We start from the raw sequence: 23,695 nt of genomic DNA, 5'->3' as shown, positions 1-23,695 counted from the left end.
CGCAAGCCGTAATCGAACTCTCCCCCATCACGTGCACCCCCGAACGCGTCTTGCCCGCAACCTGCATGTTCGTCGCGCGCCGGCTGCACACGCGCGCTCTCAAACATGACAGCCGATGGTCCGGCTGGCAGGCCGTCATAGGCATAGAGACCCACGCACAGTTAAAGTCTAAGCAAAAGCTTTTCTCGGGTAGGTTTGCTTCTCGTTTAGGTTCATTTTTCGTCTGGCATAGCTAACGCAAAACCGAACTTCGGTAGAGGCGCCGACGTCGGACTTGGGTGATACACCCAACACGCATTTTGTGGCATTTGACGCCGCGTTTCCTGGCACGCTACCAGTAAGTTGGAGGCTGTCAATAATCTGAGAGATTGGTTGTAATTGTTTTACAGCGTCTGAACCAGGCTTGCGTCGATTTAGCCCTTCGCGCAGCGCTTGCGCTGAAGTGCGAAGTCAACCCCCGCTCTTCCTTTGACAGGAAACACTACTTCTATTCTGATCTACCTTCGGGGTATCAAATCACCCAGCACTATGGTAACAATGCCCTCTCCGATGTGAAATCGAACTTACTTGGCCATAAATTGCATTCCAGCTCCCTTCGCCCGGAATGGCTCCCTACTGCTTGAGAATTCCACCGTACGGATTCACCAGATACAGCTGGAGCAGGTAAGTCTCGTATGCTCCACTTGACACCGGCAGTACTCACCGAAGGCAATCAGGACACGGCGAAGTCCACGACCGTCCCCAGATTGCGCAAATCGTATATCGACTTGAACAGAGCGGGGACGGGCCTCATAGAGATCGTCACTGAGCCAGACATGAGGTACGTCTCGTTACCTTGCTTGTCTATCCTCTCATTGACCTTTTTCGAGCTCTCCGGAAGAAGCCGGCCAATACGTTCGTGCTTTGCAATCGGTGCTTCGAACGGTTGGAGCGAGCGATGGCAACATGGAGATGGTATTTTCGGCCTGAATCCTTTTCACTCGCGGGTCCTCATGAAAATCCAGGGCTCACTTCGCTGCGACGTGAACGTCTCTGTCAACCGAGCAGACGCGCCGCCAGGCTCGGGCACGCGCTGCGAAGTGAAGAACGTCAATGGCGTCAAGTTCATCATGGCCGCCATCAGCAAGCATATTCTCTCCGCCGTCTGCCACTGACTTATCTCATGTATTCTCCCAGAGCACGAGGTTGCACGGCAGAAGGGCATCCTCGAGTCTGGCGCCTGCGTTGAGCAGCAGACTCGGGGCTTCGACCCGAACACGTTCGAGACGTACGCCTTGCGGTCGAAGGAGGACGCTCAGGACTACCGCTACATGCCCGATCCGAACCTTGGTGTGCTGAGGATTGGCGAGGTGCGTAGCTTAGGCATGAGGTAATTGAGCAGCGTTGGATAACAACCTTCGTCAGGATCGCCTAACACGGCTTCGCGAGACTCAGCCACCACTTCCCTGGGAAACTCGCGCACGTCTGCGAGATGCTTATGGCCTCTCCAAGCGCGACGTCAACACCTTGATGAAGCTCGAGGAAGAGTACATGGGCGAGCGCGTACCGGCCGAGGGTTCCATTGGCGCCATCTCGTACCTCGACCTCGTCTGCCAGTCTGGGAAGCGAGACCCGAAAGTCGTCGTCAATTGGTGCGTACCGAATCCTTGCCTACCTCCCTTCCCTGGTTCGCTCTGGACACGGCCATGCACTCTCGAACCTTCCCTTCTATCCGCTCCCGCCTCTAACTCCCGCCTCGCCTCTAGGATGACCCAAGACCTGCTTGGCCAACTGTCCGCCCAGCAACGCACCTTCTCCGACAATCCGTTGACCGCGGACGCCTTCGGGCAGCTGATAGACCTCGTCCAGGGCGGGACGATCACATGTGAGTGTCGGTCCCCCCCCACCCATGTCTTACCCCCCTCCCACCTATTCTACTGCTCCCATTTCCCATTTCCCTTTTCGTATCCCGATGTCTGTCGCATCCCGAGTTCCCGATGTCTGTCGTATCCCGAGTTCCTTTCCGAATGTCTCACTTCCTGCCTCCCCTCCCCTTGGTAATTGTCCGCCCTTACCCTTGCTGAAACGCGTTTCGTCGTGTCTAGGGACGTCCGGCAAGCACCTCCTGCGCCACATGCTTGCCAATCCGGAGGCCCCGCCCCTGGAGCTCGCGGAGGCACAGGGGTTTGTGGTCGGGCAAGACAATAGCGGTGGCGGGGGAGACGGGTTAAAGGACCTCTGCGCCCGGGCTCTCGCGGCGCAGCCGGCGGAGGTGGCGAAGTATCGCGCGGGGAAGGTGAATGTGATAAATAAGATACTGGGGTGGGTGATGAGGGAGAGCAAGGGCAGGGCGGACGCGAAGGAGGCGAAGGCGATGTTGGAGGAGCTTTTGAGGCAGTGATTGGGTAAAGAGTGCATGCTAGTATATCGGTCGTGTCCATCTAATGCTCCAGGCTACAATGTCGAGTCATCGAAGAAAGAGGGAGTGTGCGTAAGATATGGACGGTAACAGAAGCCAGGTAGGGATTAGTCCAGCTAATAGAGTCCACCAATCAAGAGTACGCCAACGTGGCGAACGTAGTGATCGCCCCCGCCATTGCGCCACCAGCCACAGCGCTGATTTTGCCAGTGCGCTTCGTTTGCTGGTATAGCAGCTCAACGGCCTGCTCGTCGTGCCCCATGAATACGCAGACATCATTACTCTTCTGCAGACCGAGGATTCGCGTGTGCAGGCGATGTCTGGGCGCCTGCTCCTTCACCCTCTCTACGTCGTTCTTGTCAACCAGGTAGCACTGCGCCCGGCTATTATGCGCGACGCTGGCGATGAACGACTCGCGCTCTTGCACGCTCATGGAACGTTGGAGAGGGCGGCCCACACGCCGAGGCTCCTCGACAGACGGCTCCCCATGGAACGAGGTCGAGCCATGAGCAGACAGATCCTGACTCCCGGGCTGGCTCTGCTGGCTACCAGAGGGCGTCATGTCGATGAGTGTCCCAGGCATCTTCGTACTGAGTGGCTTCTCCTCCTGCGCCACGTTGTCCCAGTAAGTGGCATGCACGAGGTTCTTCAGCACGTCGGCTTGACTCGGCGTGAGCGAGGAGACGGCCTGGAGGGGGAGGGACTCACGACGCGCGCGTTCGGCGCGTTCACTGCGGCGGCGCTTCGCCAATGCGGCCTTCGTGTCCTCGTGGACGAGGGGCGCGCTCGGGCGACGGCCAGTCGCGCGGGGTTGAGGGGAGGGGGACGCGGGGTGCGCACCGCGGAACGAGGGCGCGCCACCGACGATCGACAGGCTGCTCATATGGCGCGAGAGCTGCGAGGAGGGCTCCTCGAGTTCGGTCAGATCCGACTCCGTGTCTGTGTCCGTGGGGGTGCCCGGCGCGGTGGCTGAGGACGGCTTGCGGTCGGTGGTAGGGCAGCCAGCGCGCGTGTGGCCTTTGCGTGGCAAACCACACGTCCTGCACATCGGCGTCTTGCGCGGCGTGGGGGTGGCAGGCGCGCTGGTCTTGGGGGAACGAGTGGTGCGCGGGGACGTAGTCGTCCGAGGACTGTTGGTGGCACTGCGAGTGGTGACCATGGTCGATCGCGTAGTGTTGCAATGTTCACGAGGAGGGAAGTGGATGTACAGGTGGTGGTGGTCTTCACTCGCGCGAAAGACGTTGGAGTGGCACGGAGGTGGCCTTTTGGTGTTGCTGAGGACAAGATGCACGCGCGAACATCCGTTTATATTCGCAGCAGGAATAAAGAAGCGTATGTCGGTGATGGACGACCGGGGAACAATGAGCTTTCGGCTTTGGGCAATAAAGCCATCCGGCCACGCGCTTGATCTTCCCTCGCGCTTCCTTCACACACCCATGTCACATCAGGTACATACGAGGTCTCCGTCTATCACACCTGCAGCAGCCTCTTGGCGCCTGCTGCCTATCACTCTCCTCGAAAGCTCGCAGAAATCTTTATCACAGACGGAGTTCCTCAAAGGAGCTCGATCCTCAATAGTCACCTTACTGTGACCCCCTCAATAGTCACCTTGTCCCTCGATAGCCACTTTACCCCTCCAAACAAGTTGCCACAGAGCGTAAAAGGACCCCTGCTTATTGGCGTGGAGGTCTCTGCCGAAACCATCAAAGTCCGGGGTTTTCTGTCCGACACTTTTGGGCATTTTCGGCGCGTTTTGTCCGGTTTTTTCAGGGACCTCGACTTTGACTTCGACTTTTGTCCGGATGAGCGCAGAGACCGTCGAAAATTCGGATGAAAATGCACGGCAAATTGAATATTTGCTCTTGGACCGGGCCTTGTCGAGCGTCTCACTGCCCCATCTGTCCGGCATCTGACAGAGAGCTGCTGGCGACCAACATATCCTGTCCGGCCCTCTGCAGAGAGCTTCACACGCCCAACCTCGATTTGTCCGGTGTTTTCAGAGACATTTTCCGTTTCGAGGCTCAAACTTGTCCGGCATCTAACATAAACCTCCACGCCAATAAGCAGGGGTCCTAGCGTAAAGTGGATTGTGGCGCTCGCGCGACCCTCCCTGTCTCGCTCGCAATTGTCAGGCTACTCCATGATACAGCAATACAGTTCATCACTTCCTAGTCCAGCGAGCGATGCAATCGTTGCCAAAGGTGGTAAGGAGGATGATCACTCCCAATTCTAGACGAGAGGGCCAAGCAGTTCTGAGGACTAACACTGCACCGATCGAATCACTCCAGTTTGAGAAGGCGAGAAATAATTATCGATGAATTACGCCTATAGTCCAGCTAAGGCGAAGACTCGTCGATGTACAGTAAAGACAGGCAGGCAGAGTAGTAGAGGTCGTCAAGTAGTCGTCTAGGCGTTTTGCACGGCCCAGCGACGCGCGCTGGATGGGGAGGCCCGCGTGCCGGACGGTGAAGACCGCTCCCGGCCTGCAGTCGGTGAGCGCCGCGAAGACTGGCCCGCAGAACGGTCCTCGCAGATTGCCGGCGACCGCGCGCGAGGGCCGCGGGGTCGTGACGTGGGAGACGCCCTCTGTCTCTCCATCCTCGCCGCCGCCCTCGCCCCCTCTCTCGCCTCCGCCTCCGCCCTCTCCCTTTCATACCTCTCCCTCCCCTCAAGCTCCCTTCTCCACTCCAGCATCTGCTCCTCCCAGACCCCTGTCCTCACATCGCGCGCCTCCTGCATGAGCGCCGAGCGCCGCCGCGCCTCCCACCACGCCCTGTTCGCGCGCGCCTTGCGCTCGGAGACGTGGTAGTAGCCCGTGCAGGTGAAGGGCCCCTCGGGCGCGCCGCGGCAGCGGAAGGTGCCGGCGGTGCAGCTGGGCGGGTTCGCGTAGGTGCAGTTGGTGGCGGTGCACGGGTGGTGGAAAGCGGGGTAGGTAGACGGGGGGTACTGCGCGGCCTTGGCTTTGGTGGCGCGCTTGATCTTGTCTGGGAGGAGGAGTTAGTTGGGTGGTTAAGAGGTTGGTAAGATGGTAAGGGGTTAGGAGGATGGTAAGGGGCAATGGTACGGAGAAGTGGCAAGTGGCAATTCAACATACAGGGTTCGAAGGTGAACTGGAACTCGAGGTCGAAGACGGTGAAGTGGAGGGGCATGGTGGTCGTGTTCGTGTGCGCTGGTTGTAAGGATTGTGGTGAGCGACGTTCGTTCGTTTGTTACGAGTCAGTCGTCAGGATTCGAGACGTAGCGGGGAAAGAGATGGTGAGCTACAGAGCGTTAACGGTGGGTGTTATATACCCAGCAGTTGACGGGTCATACACCCATAGGGACCATGCATTGGGTGTGAACAACAAAGACCAGGATTAATCCTGCAAGCGCCTTGGCTGATGGCAGTGCTGGGACCATCTGGCGGGTTAGCGCGCGCATCAACGCCCGACAAAAGCAACGCGAGGCTCGTATTGGCGGCCTAGACCGTCTGACTCGTGCGTAACCGGGGAAGGAGTACATACCATTGCCTGCACAGACGCGCAGGTCAAGAGCAGGGCGGTGTAGGGTGAACACTTGAATGATTCCGACAAAGGACACAGACGCAAGGAGTCAGTCAATGACAGGCGCTTGATTCAAATTATAGATTGAGTCTACGCTCTTTACATGAGGGTCTCCGGTGAGCCCTGCGCAACGACAACAATCAGCAAGGAGCATGCATGGTAGGGATATAACGACGCACGAAGACGAGGTTGTAGACGCCGACCACGGACGCGGTCATGCCGAGAGCGAAGAGGCTGTAGTAGGTGCCTGCGTGCGCGCGATGAGCAAAACGCGCGGGTTGTGATTGGCAGGCGCGACGTACGCATGTAGAGCGCCCCGCGCGGCCCACGCCAGTAGATCGGGCCCTTCTGGCTCTGCAACACGCCCAATATCAGCATAATCCTCGCACCCGCCCCGCGCTCCGCCGCGCACCTGGAAGAGCTTCTGGTTCTCAATCGTCTTGTTGCGAACTGCGGGTTAGATAGGGTGAGCAAGCTAGGTAGACGGGTGAGGGCGCAAGGGCGACGCACGAGTGGTGATTCCGAAGACGTCCTTCATGGTCGCTGCTGGCAAGCGGTCGTGGTCGCGGGTGATGATAGCTCTGCGCACGTCGGGAAATTCTGGGATCCCTCCGGGGTGCCGGGGATTGCCGAGCGGCGATCGGCGCCTCGTCCGGCCTGGAACGCCGCACGCCCACTCCGCCAGTCACTCCCTTCCGAGTTCCCTTGCTAGTTTCGCGTTCTGCATCGCCGCTGGGAACCCAGGTCGAGGTCCCAAGAGTTTCTCCATCATCTTACATCTCAGACTCAGAGGGATAGCCACAGGAATTTCGAGCGTTCGTGAACACAATGAATTTCAGTCGGATGGTTAATTGTAGCTACATATGGCGTAAAGAAGGCCTCTGTCGAGACGGTACCCATCTAGTTATTTCTTCAAGTCAATATTCCATGGCCTAGCGCGCCCACATCATTTGGAGGCCTCTCGATTCTGGAGGATGAACGCCGGATTGATGGCCTTTTGTTTGGCCGTGTGTACGCGCGCCGACCAAAGAAGGCACGCAAAGTTGTGCCATTGTTCAGAACTTGTCCGTGACGTCCATCTGTACTTCCCTTTTTTCTCCCTCTTCTCTTTCCCCCTCACGATGTCTGCCCATGACCGAATACGCGTGCGAGTACGTCTACGGTCCCCCAATTGAGCGCGACAGCGACTGTAGCTGAGCACAGAATATCAACATCTACCGTCCGATCATCTACGGGAATACAGCACGTGTCATGACGCCCGAGGAGAAAGCAACTGCGCCCCCAGATCACACACACAAGTGGACCGTTGCGGTGCGCAGCGCTGCATCTGCGCCAGGTTCTGATATCGTTGGTGGCGCGGACGATCTGAGCTACTTCATACGACGCGTGACGTTCAAGCTGCACGACACATATGTCAACCCGACGCGCAGTGCGTATGCTGGACATCCCTCGCGCGTTATTGCTCATCCTTCCTCCATTCCAGGCGTCGAGAAGCCGCCCTTTGAGCTTACCGAGACCGGGTGCGTGCGCTACCCCACGTCTCTTCTTACCCGTCGTACTGACCAATTCGTAGCTGGGGCGAATTTGAGATCCTCATCCGCATTACCTTTGTCACCGAGGCGGGCGAAAAGGCCATGCAGCTATACCACCACCTCAAGCTACATCCCTGGCCCGCGCCTGGCGATCCCGAGATACCTTCCATCGAGGTCGCTCGCGCGCACGGGCCGGTCCACTCCTGGCAGTACGACGAGATCGTTTTCAACGACCCCTTCCAGAACTTCCTCAGTACCCTGACCGCCCACCCACCTACGCCGCTGCCAGACAAGCCTAGGGGACCCATCCCCTTCCACATAGCCGCCCCGGGAACACTCGAGGCCAGCAAGGGCGGCACCCCCGTATTCAACAAGCAGATGGAGAAGGACGAATGGAATCGGCTGGAGCAGGCGAAAAAACAGGTCGTCGCGCAGACGGAGGCAATGCGCAAGGTGCTGTTTGAAAAGCAGGCCGAGCTGAGGGAACTCGAGAAACAGCTTGCCGGCGGTTAGCTGCGGCATAGCGCTGATCGGTATGCGATGGGTTGGGCGTGTGTATATGCCGCCGGGATTAGGACGATGTTCGAGGAGAGTGATGTGCGTCGGATTTCTTTCTAGAGCACACTCGCTATGACGCTGGCTGCACCGCCGATGCATGCGACTGGCTCTCGCAAGCCTCTTTCTGTTTGCAATGCCTTGACGACTGTGCGGCATCTGCTCCTCTGGATTGGGTTGGTGGCGTCAATGGCACGTGCTTGGCGAGCGTCCCCGAGTAAGTCGGCCTCCGCCAATCTGAATCCTCCCTGCGGATGTTACAGCCCACGGAGAGGAGAGACGGAGGCGGGCCTGGTCGACCCGGAGCATATCGCAGAGAACAATGGGCCCAATGATATTCCACTCCTTTCTTGAACATACCCACTCTCCATGATTCACATTCATGGAGAACCGTGATGCCTGATGCAAGTTACGGATAGCAGGTGACCATTTATTCACGGTAAAACGCGCTAGTTTGCAGGTTTTCGGGCTCCTTGGGTCTGGGGAGCGCCATCGACAATGGAGGAGAGCGTCGGGCTGCATATCGGCCAGGTACTTGTCAATGAACGGGGGCAAAACTTGTGCTTCGCCTATCGACGTCGACTGAAAGAGGGTCTCCCATGTCATCCTGCAATAGTGCGTGTGATACAGTTCTCCTGGAGCTGAATGGCGTGTGCAAAGGTTACGGCAGATCAGGTTCCCCATAGGTGCATGCGCCTACAGGCGTTCTCCATCGAGAAGTAGGTTTGATCTGCGTCTCCCACCGCCCCGCCGGGCAATCATGTGGGAACACACCCGAAGCTAGACCTTGCGCTCTGCAGCAAGACCAGAAATGGCAAGCATCGGCGGTCTTCGCCGCCCCGTGCGAATACGCAGCGTCAAGGTTCGTGATCTCGCCGCTTTTTGTGTGCTTCCCTCTGATTTTACAAAAACCCCTCTTTTTGTGTTGTGGGAGGGGCAGATATGGCGCCGAGTAAGCGCCATGCAACGTGTCGTGGCGCCCGCCGCGCGGTAGCCCTGAAAGAAGATCTGCGAGGGCGGCTACTTGCCCGCGAGGACCGGGTGCGCAGACCTGCGCGTGTGGCTACCCCAGAATGCCTGGACCCGTATATTGGCAGGTTCTTCCGTCTAGTTGTTCTCCGCCGATATGTCGAGGGATGGTGAGTGGCTCGTCATTATCTATGACCCACACCTGCTTATGACCCTCAAACGACCACAAAAAATGCGCCCGAAGGGGTATGAGACTTTGGCGGCCCAGGGTAGACTGCAGGTGGATGTTACGCATCTGGAAAGACAGACCGGCACAGGGGCAGCCGACGGTGAAAGAGAGGCGGCGGGCCGCCAGATGTAGGGGCGGGGGCGGGGAAGTGTGGCGGGCTGCATGGTCGCCGTCGTTGGTGGTCGTCGCCCGCTCAATGCGAAGGGCGGGGGGGGGGGTTGCTCACGTGCGGCGGCGTATTGCGGCACAGGCAAGCAACCGGCGGCAACGGCAACGGAGGAAAAAGGTGTGACGCAAATTTGCCTCCAGCGAAAATGCAGGAACCACTTTCCAATTGGGCATGGACGCCGGGCTATCCATATCGGGCAGGGGTAATACGGTGCGGGACCAGGCGTGGGCGTGTGAGAACAATGATCATGATCGATCCCGCAATACGGGGCCGGCGGATCTGGAGGAGAACAAAGGAACGCTCTTTGCTGCAATACAATATATAATGAGGTGCGCACCGCTGACCTGCTTCCCACTTTTCTCGCCCCATCACCATCATGTCCTCCGCCCGTGTCCACGGCTGGTCCCCTGCCCCCGGCGGCGTCTTCGAACACAACCCCACGTCCTCGCTCATGTCTACCTTCCGTGTCAAGTGCAACCGCGACGCCTGGTCGCCCCTCGACAAGCCCTCGCCCACCTCGAGCGCGTCCTCGGTCCTCACCGAGTTCCACCAATGCGACGACGCGCCGCTGAACCCCCCGCGTCGCGGCGACCCCGGATATATCCCCCGCCCCCGTAACGCGTTCGTCATCTTCCGCTGCGACTTCTGCAAGAAGCACCTCGCGTCGATGAAGAAGAACGGTGGCACGTCAAAGTCTCGTGGCAAGTCCAGCAAGACGCTGTCCAAAATCGCCTCGGAAGCGTGGAAGGCGCTCTCTGAGGAGGAGAAGAGGCGATACGACGAGCTCGCCAAGAAGGAGAAGGCGGAGCACGCGAGGTGCTACCCGCACTACAAGTACAGGCCCCTTCGGCGTGGGCGGGTGGGGGTCGCGCGCAGTGCGCGTCGTGGTCACGTCCTCGCGCGCTCCGTGTACGCGGACGATGACGGCGACGACGACAGCGACTACGTGCCCTCGCCTCGCCTGCGCGTCTCTGACCCACCCGTCGTCGAGGTCGATCCCCCTTCTTCGCCGCCCGCATCCTCGCCGCCGCCTTCCAGTGTCGCCCCTGAGGCCTCCCCCGCGAGTCGCCCCCGGCCCACGAGCTGGATGTCCGCCATGCCAGTCCACTCTGCGCACTACACGATCCCTGAGGGCGTTGACGTCCAGAAGACCGAGGTTCGTCCGGTTCTACCTTTTCCCCCTTCCATCAACTGAATTTCATCGACAGCCATTGTTCCTCAGCCTTCCTCAGCATCGGAAGAGCCCGCCGCCCGCGCAGCAGATGCAGCCGCCTTCGCTTGTGCAGCCGCTCGAAGCGGTCGCCGCCACACTTGTCAACTGGTCGTACGACGGCCCGCCGCCCGCTCAGGGCACGCCCTCGTATTCTATGACGCCTTCAACCGCGTCTCCCTACCCTTCGTCTTTTGTACCCGCGTACAACGACGCTACCCAGATCTCTACATCTGGCGCTCACACCCCCACTCATGCCTTCACGAATCCGAGCTACGACGCGTCCAACGCGTACGCCCAGGCCCCTGCGCCGTCTTACTCATACGACCAGGTTTCCTACGTGGACCAGGCCTCTTACGCTTCTTCTTCATCCGGCTTCGCCGCATATGCCGCCCCCGTCGAGCAGACTTACCAAAACTCTGGCACGGTCAACCCTGCCTTCGTGCACGCCCCGCTCAGTGCTGAGGATGCGCACTACCTGGAGGTCTACAACGAGATGATCGTCAACATCCAGGACGGCGACGCTGGACAGTACTACAACTCGGGCACTTTTGGCGACGCGTCCGCGCACGGCTTCGCCGCCGCCGCGCCCGCTAGCGATGCACCGACTTGGTCGATACCACACGACTCTGGCGCGCCCGCGGCTCTGCCGTTCGATGCCGCCGGCTACGACGCCACCGACGCCAACGCCGGGGCCTACAACACGTTTGCTTACGGAGATGCATATAACCACGGCCCCATGTGATATCCTTATTCTCTTTTCTTCCCGGCCCCATCACGACGCGTTCCGAACGAACTCCGCCGATGCCCTCTTATTTACTTATGTGTTACTTATGTCGCCGCGGCTGGTTGGCCGCCCATGTATGATCACGTTTGTTCTCCACTGTTGTTTTTTGAGGCTTCTTATTGTACTACCTGCTTATACATCTGACGCGTGCACGTACATACCCTCTCATGCGGACGTCGGTCGTGTAGCTCTTCTCCGCCTGGAATTCGGGAGCGCCTGGCTTGCGCGCCCGGATGGCTCTGTAAAATAGACTACGGGTAATGTAACTTATAGGTATCTGTACATACTATGCCAAGTCGTTGTCGAAAGAACAATGGTCGTGAAGATAAGCGTCTCTTGGGAAAACTGAGGCACGGCGTAGTGTGGCGCACACCAAGTACAAATGCTGCATCAGATACGCAGGTGGACCACAAGAACTAAGCCCAAGGACCCCAACCAGGGTACATGCGTCCCTGGAGACGATATCGATGAATACTTGCGGTGATGGAAGAGAATAAGACCAGCGACTTACAAGGTTCGTGGGACTCGTTGCTTCCTCTATCAGGGACTGCACGAGTTTCCCAGTCGAGACTTCTTTCCACAAGGAGCTATCCCTCTTATCCTGAATCTCCCCTTGCAGTTTCCGGCCAATCAGGCCCAGCGCATTGTGCGCCAGCGCGTTGAGGTCAGTCTTTGCCCGGATGGCATTGGCGTTCTTCTGTCTTTCCTGCCTACGAGCCTATAAGAGTCGGTCAGCTCGGTACGAGGGAGAGAGCGTGAGACGCACCAAATTGCGTTTGTCCTCCTCCCATTCGACAAGCGGGTCATGAATGAACGCGTCCAGGACGCTCATGATCGAGTCCTTATTGTTTCGCAGGATCTTCATAGTGACTTCGCAGCTGATACGATAGAAGCCTGTAAAGTTATTGAGCGAAAGCCCCGTCGTCTCGGACGAATGGAAGTCACCTTCCACTCCCGTTACGCCCATTGCGTCAACGATATTCTGGGTCAGCCTGAAGGGTACCAGTTCCGGGACGGTGAGAGCTTTCCCCTGCAACTGACTCAGTTGGAGAAGACTCGCGAGCAGACAGTTCAGACCTTTTCAAACAGACAATTGAAGTCAACATGTATCGCCTGTCCTGTATTGATGTCCAGGAGGATGTTCTCCAAATGGCGGTCTCCGAGGCTGCGAAGTCTTCAGTGGTGTCCGACGATATAGTCGCCGCAGGCTTACCCAAGGATGTAGCCCACCATCGACATCACTGCACTCGTGTGCGAGAAGTTCAGCCGGCTGGTTAACCAGGCCGTCGGTTCCGGGAAAGTCTCGAGGAAGTGTTCATGGAAGACCGGAGGGTACCTTGAACAGAATTAGCAGGCTCAAGTCGCCAGTGCGGAAACACCGTACTTTGCAAGCATATGGGTCTGAAAGAGCTTGGCGGCAATCTTCGAGTCGCGTATGCAAGCCTGATTAACCTGTTCGAATTCGGCGTACTGTAGGGCACAAGTGTGAGCACGATGTTGATATCCATCGGATTGTCGACTCACATAAGCGGGTATGCCACGGCTGGCCCAGAGCTTGGTCAAGATGGGCCGTATGGGCGTGACGTTCGGCACCCATTGTATGAACCCGCACTCCTCGTTAAGTGTGATCACGCCGTAAGTGCGTATCTCTATATCCACGGATTAGCTCGAATCATCGCGCACGACGTTCCACGTACGTAGTTGTCTGCGTCGGGACTCGGAATCCGCCTTGAACAGCTTGTTGATCATAGCAAACAAGTCCATGAGGCGAGCGTCTTTGCGCAGGTCATCCTTCGGCTTGCCCAAGAACATATAGGTATGCCCATCGCTGCCACGTATAGTGATCTTCCTGGGTTTCGCCAGCGTTGCCATAACGTCGATTTCGTCGTTGAAGCCTTGATATGCGTAAGCATCCCTAGCGGTGAAAAGACGACCACAGCCGCACGTACCGTTGAACGTGGGCAGCTCATCGGGGAATGGCTTATGCGACGCGTCGTCGCTGGACGCCGGTGGTAGACTTACAGTCATCGATTCTTGCAGGGGAATGATGAGGTTTGAATGGCCTATCTTGTTGAGCTCAGGAAATTGTTTCGATAGAGACAACGACGACGTCGCCTTGTCTACGCCGTATTCGCAAACACGAAGCAGGTTGGTCGTCATGAGTTCCGAGCTAGCGATGATCTGCGCGAGATGAGAGCGTCCACCGGATGGCATATGCTGTCCGAAGTCAATACACTTATAGGAAGGACTCCGAAGGCGACGCACCCGCAGCTTCGCCATGATTTCCCTTCCGCGAGTCCTGCGCAGCTCTTGCTTCGACTTTACAACGGATGCGAATAGCCACAGGGCTTGATTTGGATATTCCGAGATCACCTTACAAACGAGCGAGGAGAGCATCTGGTAGGCCTGACCATTTTGCAGGCCAATGCGCGAGACTATTTGGGGGAATGCCGTGTACCACTGCAAAATCAATCAGCGACTGACCCATGTATGAAGTGACGCGGCAGACCTTGTACGCTGGCACCTTCTTTATGGCGTCCTCGACGGACTGACACATATCACGGAAAACGTCGATAATTACGGGCTCGGCCCTCGGCTTCTCGGTCGCTGTACTCGCGAGGACTTCGGGCTTGTCGCTGATATCCAGCCATATCGTCAGAAGGCGCGGAACCGTTTGATATATGTACTTGGAGCCGAAACGCATGGCCTTCGCGAACGCCTTGACAACGTGAAAGAGCATCCGGCACTGCCTACAGAGAAGAATCAGACGACGTTACTGGAGCATAACTCTGCCTTACTTGCTCGCCATTCTGGGAGTATTCTCCAGCACGTCTTTATAGGCGTTGTCGTGGAACTGTCCTAACCTGAACTGTCCGTTTTCCCATCTGAAGCAAGGTGGTGTTAAGAGCGCGGCAACATAAGCGAGTGGACCACGCACTGTGGACTGAAGTCTGTCGCCTTGGTGTAGCCTTTGAGTATGGTGCTCGGATCGTACCGGTCAGATTCATTCATCCAACGAGCCCGTAGCAAGTGAGCCTACAAGGGTGATCAGCGATTAGAAGACGAGACGTACGCGCGAAAACTGTACCTTGGCCTTGATGGCCTTGAGCTCCGACTGATCGACAGTGAGGTCGTACATGTTGTCGTCCAGGATACCGATGAGCTTCATCGAGTTCTCGAGCTCCTGCAGCGCGCGTAGTGGCTCCCCGATCGCCTTCACGTACTTCGCGCTTTCGATGAAAGAATATGGAGCTTTGCTCTGTTGTGCTTGGAGAAGCGCGCTATATGCGGTCTGCCATTGGCCGGCCTTCCGCGCGATCTTCGAACTGGATAGCCAAAGGCGTCCTACTTGATCAGAGGCATTCGAATCGGCATTCGGGCTTTGGGGGAATTGTGATGAGAAGATGAATTCCGTCAAGGTCGCATGAACAGACTCACTCCATCGAAAACGCGGCCCTGCGCATGCTGAGAATGGGCTCCCGGATTCGGAAGGCAGGCAAAGTCGCGTCTAGGCGCGTAGACAGTTCGTGCATCAGGTTTGCCATGCTGTGGCGTCGGCGCACTGAGTCGTCGTCTCTTAAGGTCCGGTAAATGAGCTCCAGCTCGTGCGTCATATGCAAGTCCAACGTGGCCTCATAGGACCGCCGATATCCAGAAACCCCTGCAGCGACCACGGTTCGTCCCAGAGCCGCACGCGCGATCTCCAAAGCAGCGTTGACCTGGGCGGCATCGTCCTCTCGCATAGCCAGCATGACTTTGGCAATCAATATCTGTGGGGCGTTCGTTGTCGTCCCGCTAGTGAGTGCTGCGACGTCGTCCCATGCGCCGACCATCCATGCGCTCTCGACTGCATAGCCTGCTAAAGTTGATTCCCATTCTGGATGGCGAACAAGGACTCCCCGCACATGGGTTCGAAGAGTGTCTACCCGTAGCGTCAGCTCAGGCAACTTCGAGGGGCAGATGAGGTCTCACCATAATGTCCCAGATTACGCAAGCAACGAAGCAAGCCGAGATGGAAGGTAATATCGTCCGGCGACTGCTGTAGACGAACCTCCCAGCAACTTTGGGCTGACGTCCATCTGCCAGTGCTCTCGTGTTCACGAATCTGGTGCTCTAGCGAAGGCGACAAAATCAAGGTGGAGACGCCCTCCATGCCGTCCGGCTCATCCAAATGCGAGTAGAGTTCGTGAAGGCGCTCGTAATACGTCGGAAGATCGGGGTGTGTCATGTTGCGTTCGCGGAGTGTTCTGGTAAGCCGCTCGAAGCCCATTAAAGCCCGCGCGTACGAGCGAGACTCAAGGGCGGCCTCTGCCATCAACTTCTCGTTGATAGCAGATAGAGCGCTGTCCACGCGAACGAGCCAGCCTTCCACTTTCAGGACGGTTGTCTTGCGACTTCTGGGGTCCATTTTCTTGCGTTTGGCGATGTCCTGACGGGTCAAGCGTATCCACTTGTTGAGGTGGTCAAGCAACATGAAGACGGCCTAATCAACTTCAGCAAATGTCGGGAGCGCACATGAAACACCTCGCACCTGAGCACTCAGAAGGCGCTTCTCCGGCGTCGAGCGACTCTCCGGGTTAGCGACGTCCTCAAGGACCGCTATAATTTCTCCCATAACGAAGTCGATGTCGTTCTCGGTGCCCGATATGAGAAGGTGCAGGACCAGATGGGGTAGCAGATGGTGAGGGATCACGACGTCGTGGTGTCTGATACACAATCGGAATGGGTAGAATATGCGGGAGGCTGTCTCTTGTGTAATCCTTTCGATCAGCTGGAAGCTCAGATGCTGCATCCACTCTCGGTATTCCGCTTTTCGCGAGTAAACGGGGAGATCGATGGCGTCTGAACCAGCGGCGTTGCCGCCGATACCCAACCGTCCGTCCAAGTAGGGCGTTATAACCTCCGAGACGAATTTCGGAAGGCTATTCCACCGATTTCTGACCTTGATGGAAACTGGTCCTCCGCGGTCGACAGATACAAGCTCTGGTACGAACTTGCAGAACTTCATTAACTCCTGGATGATGAATGCGACCGTATTCTGGAAACTCGTGTCGGTCGCTGTCCGGAAAGTGACGACAAGAAGATTCTGCAAGAGGGAGATCACGAAGGCGATCGCTTCGTCCTCGTCTTCGAAGTCCTTCATGACGATCATCGAGGTCTCAACCGGCGGCAACTCGCATCTGTCCGGGTCCATGGCGCCAATGATACCCATGCATTCGAAGGCGAGCGCGCGGATTTGTCCATTGTCGTCGCCGTTTCGACAGGCCGATGTAATGAGAGCGTACAGCGCCTGGCCGATGAGGGGATCGAACATGTCGCCAGATGCGAGCCGAGCAAAGAACGCCTTGTTCATTGTCGCAAAGGACCTGAGCTCCAGATGGGCTTGCAGAGCGACTGTCATATTCAGGCTGACGGCTCGGGCCAATATCGCGTCCAATTTCTCGCTGGCTGGCATGTGCATCTTGAGTCCGTCCAGACGACGCTGGATGTCCTTGAGCTCTTCGACGGCGCTGAAGTCGGCGCACTCCCGTAGAGCGGGGCCTAACGTGTTCTCGCCAGCCGGCACCAGGTACTCCAGCGCCTGCCGAACTATCTGTCGCGCGCCGGGGGTGAAGGAAGGCCAGTTGAGGACAAATGTAGAGCTGGTGGTCCCAACGACCTCGCCAATATCCGCCCACTCCAACGTCTGCAGGAAGATGAGCCAGGACTCAAGGGTGGCTTCCGTCAGCTCCGGGGCAGATATGACACTTTGATAGCACGCCATGATCTGCGACCCGGTCAGAGAGAAAACCGCGGCAATAGCTATCCACTCGCCTGAGGAGCAATGTGCCTTATAGCTGGTCCAACGCGACTGATGAAGGCGCCGAGTCCGCGCAGTATCATGCGCTTCTGCTCGGCGGTCTTCTTGCCCGACTTGTCTTGCAGCATATTGCCGACACACGATATCACTCCAAGCATCTTGTTCTTCAGCCAGACGTGCTGCTCTAACCTCCCTTCTCCCAAAACCTCTTGCAGCCTGACTATCGCGTCAGCACCCTGTAAGCGATTCAGTATTGTGCGTCTGCTTGATCGTCAAACCACGCACGATCTCACGGGTTTCCTCGTCGCTGCTGCCCAGGTCGACAACAAGCTCAGTGAGAGTGGAGACCTCGTAAATGCGGACTATGTTCTGCAGATTGGCTCCTTCACCCTCGGCGTGTTTCTCACAAAACGCTATCAGGAACTGGATGGCCTCCTCAGTACGCTCCATCGTGGATGCGCGGAATATTCGAGCGAGGATCAAACTGGCAGTGTTGAGCAACTGCTGGCGTAAACCACCGCTCATCGTGAAGAGCTGCTCGATGACCTCGCCCTCGCGGGCTGCGAAGAGGTGCGGCAGCGTGTAGGGGTGGCTGACGGTGATGAAGTCGCTCCGTTGGACCTCGAATACTTTGCACACTTCGACGATTAGGCTCGGCTGAGAGCAGACCCGGAATGCCACATAAGGGGCGATGCGCTGGATGTGAGCCAAGTAGAGCTTATACGGATGACTGTTCTGGTGACGCGCCATCGACTGGATCTGCGCGAAAGTTAGTAAGCGCCCGTCGGGCAAAAATTATCGCCTGCTTACCTGCGTGAAGGCAATACCTTTGATCATGGGATTTTGACGAGCAAGTTGCGCGATCAGGAAACAGAACCCTTGACCGAGAATTTCCGCAGACGCTGCTCTGATGACTTGTCAGCAACGCGCTGTCATGTTGGGGTCATCACCCACTTCGTCGCAGCGCAGACACTCAGCAGGAGTGTCTCCGTGATAGGTGCCTTGCCTTGGTTGGCGATGCGGTAGATATCATCGAATATCGGAGTCATTATGCGCGCTGTCGCCATTCCGCCAGCGTCATACACGGCAAAAAGGGCCTTCATGGCGCGTCTTCAGCTGGTTATTAGCTCTAATATTATAGGTGGGCAAATGCACTCACCCTGCTGCCATCCGTACACCGCGGTCCTTATCGACCAGACCGTACATGACAGTGCGGGTGGGCTGCTCCAGCGAGGCTGGCGTGTCGCAAGAATGGTGCTTGAGGAAGCTAGCCAAAGGGTCCAGTACAGCTCTTTTCAAGGCCGGCGTGATCTCCTCTTCGCAAGGGTCGCATAAGTGGGCGAGGACTGGCAGCAGCCTGTGCACGCAGCTCGCGGCAGGATCGATGTGCGACTCGCAGTCTGTCCCATCACAGTGCGCGAGGAGGCATGGAAGGCGCGCGAGGCGTTTAGCGACCGCCATTCGAGCCGCGATCGTCTGCGGGGCCTTGTCCCTACGTGGTCATGTCAGATGTAGAACCGTAAACTTCATCTTACACTTACTTTTTCAGGCGAATCTGGACTTCCTTAATCGCCCTGCGCACGTACACAGCGTCTTCCGCATCGTCGTCCATCCATGCGATCTCTTGAGGTGATACAATTTCTTGCACAAGCGTTTGGACATCGGCACGCCAATTGGACACCGGCTTCGAGTGGACGAGCTGCATATCCAGGACTCTGCGCTCGAGTCTTTCCAAAATGCCTATAGAATTGCGCGGGTCCAGTTCGTTTGCTATCCTCCGGAGATGCACGAGCACCTCTTCATCTGGGTTTGCGCGCAATAACTCGATGCAGCAGAGAGCGATAAAGCCCTAAAATCTTCGTCAATCCCGATCTCGATGTGCCAGCGTATAGATTACCCTACCAGAGCCGCTTTCGCATCTTCACTGTCAGTCTCCTCTGTCGTCAGACCCAATATCTTCATCAGGTCCATCTTCGGCATCACGAAGGAACCATTTTCTCGACATAGCGTGAGGACCTTCTCGTCAAGCTGTGCCCACTCTGGTCGGTCCAGCTGCGCGAGACGAAAGATAAAAAGCCTCCTGTACATTTGCGCGAGAGCGACCGGCGGATGAGCACAACCGTCCGATAGCTTGATAGCTGCTTCCAGTGTCTGCAAGAGGCACTGGGCGCGGACCTTGAACGTTGTCGTGCACGATGCCGAGAGCAGGTGGTCGAACACGGACGCAATGGCCGCGGAGAGGCGACATCGAGCGTCGGCAAGGTATCGGGATGATGTCCAAGGGGGCGAAGTACTCAGGAGTACGACGCGCAGTAGGTGGACGACAAAAAGTGGGACATATGAGCGCGAGTCTAGGAGCAGTCGTGAGGGGTCTGCATGGATATTCTACGGAGTCGTCAGACGGAGGCCGTAATATATAGTAGACCACGTACCTCGTCCTCTAGCTCCTTGGGTGTCAGTGGCTGGAGTCGAGGGGTCTGATGCATCTTAATGGCCATGGGGAACGTGAGGGGAAGCTCTTCATGCGTCAAATCTAGATATTGCTTAGTCTGGGTGCTTCAACTAAGAGGTAGCATACGCACCGTGCGCGATGTCCAATGACTCCCGAAGCGCGTCGCGCATGCCCTGCGAGGGGTCTGCGTTGCAGGATAGCATATGAAGGGTGTGTCCGATCGTCCTCAAGAGCATGACCGTAGTCTGCACGACCTTCTCCTCCAAGACCTGCGGCGATGTAACATCCGGCTGGTTGTCCTTGATCTCGACCTGCAGCCAAGCTTGCAGAGAGATTTCCAGCTGCAGCAGTCGCGCAAAAATCTCCCTGACAGTTTCCGTTTGCTCGGCAAAGATACTCGGCGCGTTCTTCACGGCTTTGAGGAGGGTGTCCAGCGTCACGTCGATCAACGCGACTTTCTCCCTGAGGATGTCCCAGGTCGCAACTTCGTCAGGAGAGGGAAATGTAGCAAAGGTGCTTGTTGCCAGCCCATTGAGGAGCGCGATCCACGTCTTTCGATGCGCCACATCGATGGGTTTGGTTGGGTGGAAGTCGTCGAGCGCGTTCTGTAGCGCGTGTATGGACTCGATCAGCTTGGCTGGCGACGCGTCTGGATTCTCCATGTTCGGGACAACATGTCCCTGAGACGAGTTCATGCTATATGCGCGTCTGTACGCGAAAGATGAGCACGTCGAGCGCGATGTCGATGAGAGTGTAACGCAAGCACGAACTCGACATTGTCCTCGACGCGTCGCGCGCCCACGTGCTTTCCCATCAATAACGGCACCCACAACAAACAACATAGACAAGCAATACATGGATCCCCAGGTACATATATACCTCACGCACACACCCTACTTCTTCCCCGCCCTCTTCTCGACCTTCTGTTTCTCGCGGTCCATCCTCTTCTGCTCCGCCCGCTCGCTCTCGAGCGACCCGAACACGCGGTTCATGCTGTCCTTGTACGCATTGTCCTTCGCCTTCTGCTTCTCCTGCTGCACCCCGGCGAGGAAGCGCGCGTCCTTCCGCAGTTCGCGAATCGCACCCTTGCGCTCTTGCTTGTACTGCGCGCGCAGCTTCGCGGCTTCCTTGCGCTCCTTGTCCGGGTCGGAGTGCTTGAGGAAGGAGGATGACGTGGACTCGAATTTGGGCACGAAGGTGGCGAGCGGGATAGGTTTATGGGCTTGCAAGAGGAGGGGCTTGCGAGCTTCGCGTGCGAACTTGAGAAGACGACGGACTTCGTCCCTGAATGTGGTGATCTTGGTCTGAATGCGAAGGTCAGCATGCGCTCGAACAAAAGGGAGAAGCGTGCCATGCCTGAAGTCCGCTTGACAATCTTTGCGCATCGATGTTCTCAACAAGCTCCAGCATCGGCTGATACAGCTCAACGAAGGCATCGAGACCCTTGTACAGCACCGCAAATCTCCTTAACAGCTCAATCGCCGTCGTAAGGTGATCAACCTTGTCCTGCACCGTCGGCGACCCCGTCGACAGCAGCTGCGCCAGGTTGACGCGCTCGCTCGGCTCTATCTTCTTGGCCGTCTTCTCCTTAATCCGCAGCAGCGCCGTCAGCTCCGAGTGGAAGTCGGCTGTAGGAAAGTTGCCCGGCAACGACTTGACGTCCTTGTACTCGTTCGGCGACAGGTGCACGATCGTGCTCGCCAGGAAGTTAATGGCTTCCGGAACGAGACGTTTTGACACTTCCTCGAACTGGTAGAACAGGGTGCACAGGAAGAGCCCGCTAGCAATGTCGGACAGCGACCGGACGCGCGCGAGGCCGAGGTATGAACCCATGAGCAGGCGTGCGGGGGAGACGACGACATGGTGCAAGTCACTTGTCGACCAGACGGCGCCGAGAATGCGAAGCAAGGAGAGCTCGGAGGTGCCGGGCCACGTCTTCGCGTTGGGGTCGAGGGGGTTGGAGAGGCCGCGTCGGAGGTTCTTGTCCATGAGAACGAGCTTCTCGACGAAGTAGGAGGCGGATGAGGTAGGGAAGGCCTTGATGAGAGAGCAGAGGTGCGGCAGAACGGAGTTGAGGAGGGTGTAATTGGGATGTGGGGGAGCGGTGACATAGAGTGCGTGGTCGATGAGGACGTTCGTCAGGACCTGCAACTGATGAGTACGAGGAAAGAGGCGGATACGAAGTGTACGTACCTGCAGCTTCGCCTTGTTGCCAACGCCAAGGCTTGGGTGGTACAACGTCCGTATACGCTGTACGACAGTCGGAACATCCTTGTCCGCGATGCCGTCGACGATTTCGAGGAACTCGTCATGGGACGACGGACAAGGGAAGGTGAAGGGAAGCTCGCTCCCTGGAGGCGCTTTCTTCTTCTTTGGCGTTGCTTTTTTGGAGGTGACAAGGGCTTCGTGGTCGCCCTCTTCCACCTCTTCATAGGCGTCGCTGTCAGACTCGCCGTCCTCTTCCTCGCTCTCATCACCTACGTCTTCCTCATCGCTGCCCTCTCCCTCATCACCTTCTTCATCCTCATCATCGTCCTCCAAGGCCGCCCCATCTCCCTCCTCCTCATCCTCCCCACCCAACCCCGCCCCAATCCCACCCCACGAATCCCCCTCATAATCGAAGTCATCCTCCAAATCATCCCCGCCCCTCTTCCTCTTCTTCCCCTTCCCACCCCCCTCATCCTCGCTAACGCTCTCCTCCAGCCCCATCATGCGCTTCTGCCGCCTGCGCTCCGCCTTCTCCAGCGCCTCCTTCTCCTCGAGCGCGAGCTCCTCCTCGGTCTTGGTGCGGTCTTTCGCCTTCGCGCGCTTGTCGAAGGCGAGCTCGCGCACGCGGCGGTCATAGTCGGGGTCGTTGTCAACGAGGGCGGCGGCGGGGTCGGCGAGGCTGGGGGCGGCGTCATCTGCTTTGGGAGCGTCTTCTTCTGTGGAAGGAGCGGGAGGCTTTGCGACGGACGGATCGACGGCGAAGAGCAGGCCACGCAGCTCGTCGAAGCCCTGGTCGAGCTCGTGTCGGATGTCCTCCATCGCTTCCTTCTCATTTTGACGCATAGCCTATAGAGGGGTTATTTCAGCCGATGTGCATGCATAACGACCCCGAGCTTACCTTGTGCATCTTACTCTTCGCGATGACCTCTGCCATGACTTCGGCCTTGGACTTCTTCCGCGCGGGCTCGCCGTCTTCGTCCTCATCACTGCCCTCGTCGTCGTCGAAGCCACCGAAGTGTGCTTTCTTAACGATGTCGCGGTCGATCTGGCCTATAGTATGCTGTTAGCCTCAACCACGCGTGAACGCATACAGTCAGAACGTACCTCGTCCCCCTTCCTCTTCGTCATCATCATCGTCCAGCTGCATACCAGTCGCGTCAAAGTCATCGAGTTTCGACAGACTTTGGCCGTAGTGGGTCAACTCGTCCTCGTCATCAAGGTTGAACGCAGATCCCTTCGCGGCGCGCTGTCGCTCGCGCGTGAATCGCTCAAGCATACGCTCCTCCGGAGTCATCGTAGGGTCATTTTCACCGAAACGACGATCGAGAATTCCTCCAGCATGGTTCCTCTCCTCGTACTCCTTCAGCAGGGTTTTCTTCCGCTGTGATCACCGTCAGCATACCGCGACCTGCAAGGTGTGAACCATCCCGCACCTGCTCAATCCCAGCCTGCCTACTCTGCGCGGGCTTTCCCGTCACACCCTTGAGCTTCCGGCCCCCCACATCGTGCTTAAGCTTCGTGACCTTGACATCGAAGGGATTCAGCTTCTGGTGAATCTCCTGAAGTTTTGCAGCCTTCTTCTCCTTGTCGCGCTCGCTGGTGCTGCCAGACCGCTTGCGCTTGTTGTTGTTTTGAGGCTTCCCGGTGATGCCAGCCTGAGAAAGGGCCGATTTGAGCTGCGAAAGCTGCGAGCCCTTGGCCATTTTGTGTGAGGGAGGCAGCGGGAGCGGGCAGAGAGGCGCCCGATCACAAGTGATGAAATCAGGATTGAGCCCGGCGGGCCGGTCAAGCCGGTCTCAGCCTCTTCGTACTCATCGTTCGCGACGACCACCACGACGTGCACC

The 23,695-nt window shown here is 57.5% G+C and overlaps 8 protein-coding genes across 8 annotated transcripts; 3 read left to right on the top strand and 5 right to left on the bottom strand.

Annotated features, from left to right (window-relative positions):
• Positions 1 to 54: 54 nt before the first annotated feature.
• SCHCODRAFT_02622250 (Glutamyl-tRNA amidotransferase B subunit) lies at positions 55 to 2,580 on the top strand. Its single transcript, XM_050345106.1, has 11 exons — positions 55 to 189; positions 258 to 337; positions 390 to 531; positions 590 to 663; positions 717 to 820; positions 870 to 954; positions 1,005 to 1,122; positions 1,177 to 1,349; positions 1,405 to 1,631; positions 1,746 to 1,864; positions 2,085 to 2,580. The coding sequence occupies exons 1-11, from the start codon at positions 66 to 68 to the stop codon at positions 2,378 to 2,380; spliced, it is 1,542 nt and encodes a 513-aa protein (XP_050200508.1). The 5' UTR covers positions 55 to 65; the 3' UTR covers positions 2,381 to 2,580.
• On the bottom strand, positions 2,088 to 3,058 carry SCHCODRAFT_02622249 (uncharacterized protein). The gene has a single exon (XM_050345105.1). It carries the CDS (start codon positions 2,958 to 2,960, stop codon positions 2,532 to 2,534), a length of 429 nt encoding a protein of 142 aa, XP_050200507.1. The 5' UTR covers positions 2,961 to 3,058; the 3' UTR covers positions 2,088 to 2,531.
• Positions 3,059 to 4,690: 1,632 nt separating this feature from the next.
• SCHCODRAFT_02677619 (uncharacterized protein) lies at positions 4,691 to 5,707 on the bottom strand. The gene is made up of 2 exons (XM_003036547.2): positions 5,493 to 5,707; positions 4,691 to 5,382 (listed from the first exon to the last, which is right to left on the bottom strand). The coding sequence occupies exons 1-2, from the start codon at positions 5,545 to 5,547 to the stop codon at positions 4,805 to 4,807; spliced, it is 633 nt and encodes a 210-aa protein (XP_003036593.1). The 5' UTR covers positions 5,548 to 5,707; the 3' UTR covers positions 4,691 to 4,804.
• A 246-nt stretch (positions 5,708 to 5,953) lies between these two features.
• Positions 5,954 to 6,529, bottom strand: SCHCODRAFT_02622242 (uncharacterized protein). The gene is made up of 5 exons (XM_003036546.3): positions 6,451 to 6,529; positions 6,353 to 6,390; positions 6,243 to 6,294; positions 6,120 to 6,187; positions 5,954 to 6,063 (listed from the first exon to the last, which is right to left on the bottom strand). The coding sequence occupies exons 1-5, from the start codon at positions 6,476 to 6,478 to the stop codon at positions 6,040 to 6,042; spliced, it is 210 nt and encodes a 69-aa protein (XP_003036592.1). The 5' UTR covers positions 6,479 to 6,529; the 3' UTR covers positions 5,954 to 6,039.
• A 483-nt stretch (positions 6,530 to 7,012) lies between these two features.
• On the top strand, positions 7,013 to 8,380 carry SCHCODRAFT_01141070 (yeats-domain-containing protein). The gene is made up of 4 exons (XM_003037923.2): positions 7,013 to 7,091; positions 7,144 to 7,369; positions 7,424 to 7,460; positions 7,514 to 8,380. The coding sequence occupies exons 1-4, from the start codon at positions 7,062 to 7,064 to the stop codon at positions 7,983 to 7,985; spliced, it is 765 nt and encodes a 254-aa protein (XP_003037969.1). The 5' UTR covers positions 7,013 to 7,061; the 3' UTR covers positions 7,986 to 8,380.
• Positions 8,381 to 9,438: 1,058 nt separating this feature from the next.
• Positions 9,439 to 11,692, top strand: SCHCODRAFT_02747560 (uncharacterized protein). The gene is made up of 2 exons (XM_003037922.2): positions 9,439 to 10,550; positions 10,603 to 11,692. The coding sequence occupies exons 1-2, from the start codon at positions 9,771 to 9,773 to the stop codon at positions 11,347 to 11,349; spliced, it is 1,527 nt and encodes a 508-aa protein (XP_003037968.1). The 5' UTR covers positions 9,439 to 9,770; the 3' UTR covers positions 11,350 to 11,692.
• SCHCODRAFT_02730130 (uncharacterized protein) lies at positions 11,514 to 18,896 on the bottom strand (the record flags this gene model as incomplete). The annotated part of the gene is made up of 23 exons (XM_003036545.2): positions 11,514 to 11,843; positions 11,903 to 12,109; positions 12,158 to 12,285; positions 12,337 to 12,421; positions 12,469 to 12,556; positions 12,605 to 12,727; positions 12,863 to 13,040; positions 13,089 to 13,286; positions 13,341 to 13,608; positions 13,657 to 13,851; positions 13,901 to 14,137; positions 14,198 to 14,276; positions 14,330 to 14,427; positions 14,480 to 14,771; positions 14,830 to 15,313; positions 15,364 to 15,874; positions 15,923 to 17,158; positions 17,206 to 17,427; positions 17,477 to 17,950; positions 18,002 to 18,098; positions 18,146 to 18,301; positions 18,351 to 18,683; positions 18,733 to 18,896. The coding sequence occupies 23 exons, from the start codon at positions 18,894 to 18,896 to the stop codon at positions 11,808 to 11,810; spliced, it is 5,889 nt and encodes a 1,962-aa protein (XP_003036591.1). The 3' UTR covers positions 11,514 to 11,807.
• Positions 18,897 to 20,536: 1,640 nt separating this feature from the next.
• On the bottom strand, positions 20,537 to 23,596 carry SCHCODRAFT_02730106 (Nop14-like protein; the record flags this gene model as incomplete). The annotated part of the gene is made up of 6 exons (XM_003036544.2): positions 23,285 to 23,596; positions 22,956 to 23,232; positions 22,750 to 22,901; positions 21,837 to 22,697; positions 21,000 to 21,788; positions 20,537 to 20,947 (listed from the first exon to the last, which is right to left on the bottom strand). The coding sequence occupies exons 1-6, from the start codon at positions 23,552 to 23,554 to the stop codon at positions 20,537 to 20,539; spliced, it is 2,760 nt and encodes a 919-aa protein (XP_003036590.1). The 5' UTR covers positions 23,555 to 23,596.
• Positions 23,597 to 23,695: the final 99 nt, after the last annotated feature.

Source organism: Schizophyllum commune (genome assembly GCF_000143185.2).
Source record: "Schizophyllum commune H4-8 unplaced genomic scaffold SCHCOscaffold_5, whole genome shotgun sequence".
In the NCBI taxonomy this organism is placed as follows: Eukaryota; Fungi; Basidiomycota; class Agaricomycetes; order Agaricales; family Schizophyllaceae; genus Schizophyllum; species Schizophyllum commune.
The sequence above is the reverse complement of the archived record's forward strand: the minus strand, read 5'-3'. Positions and strand labels throughout refer to the sequence as shown.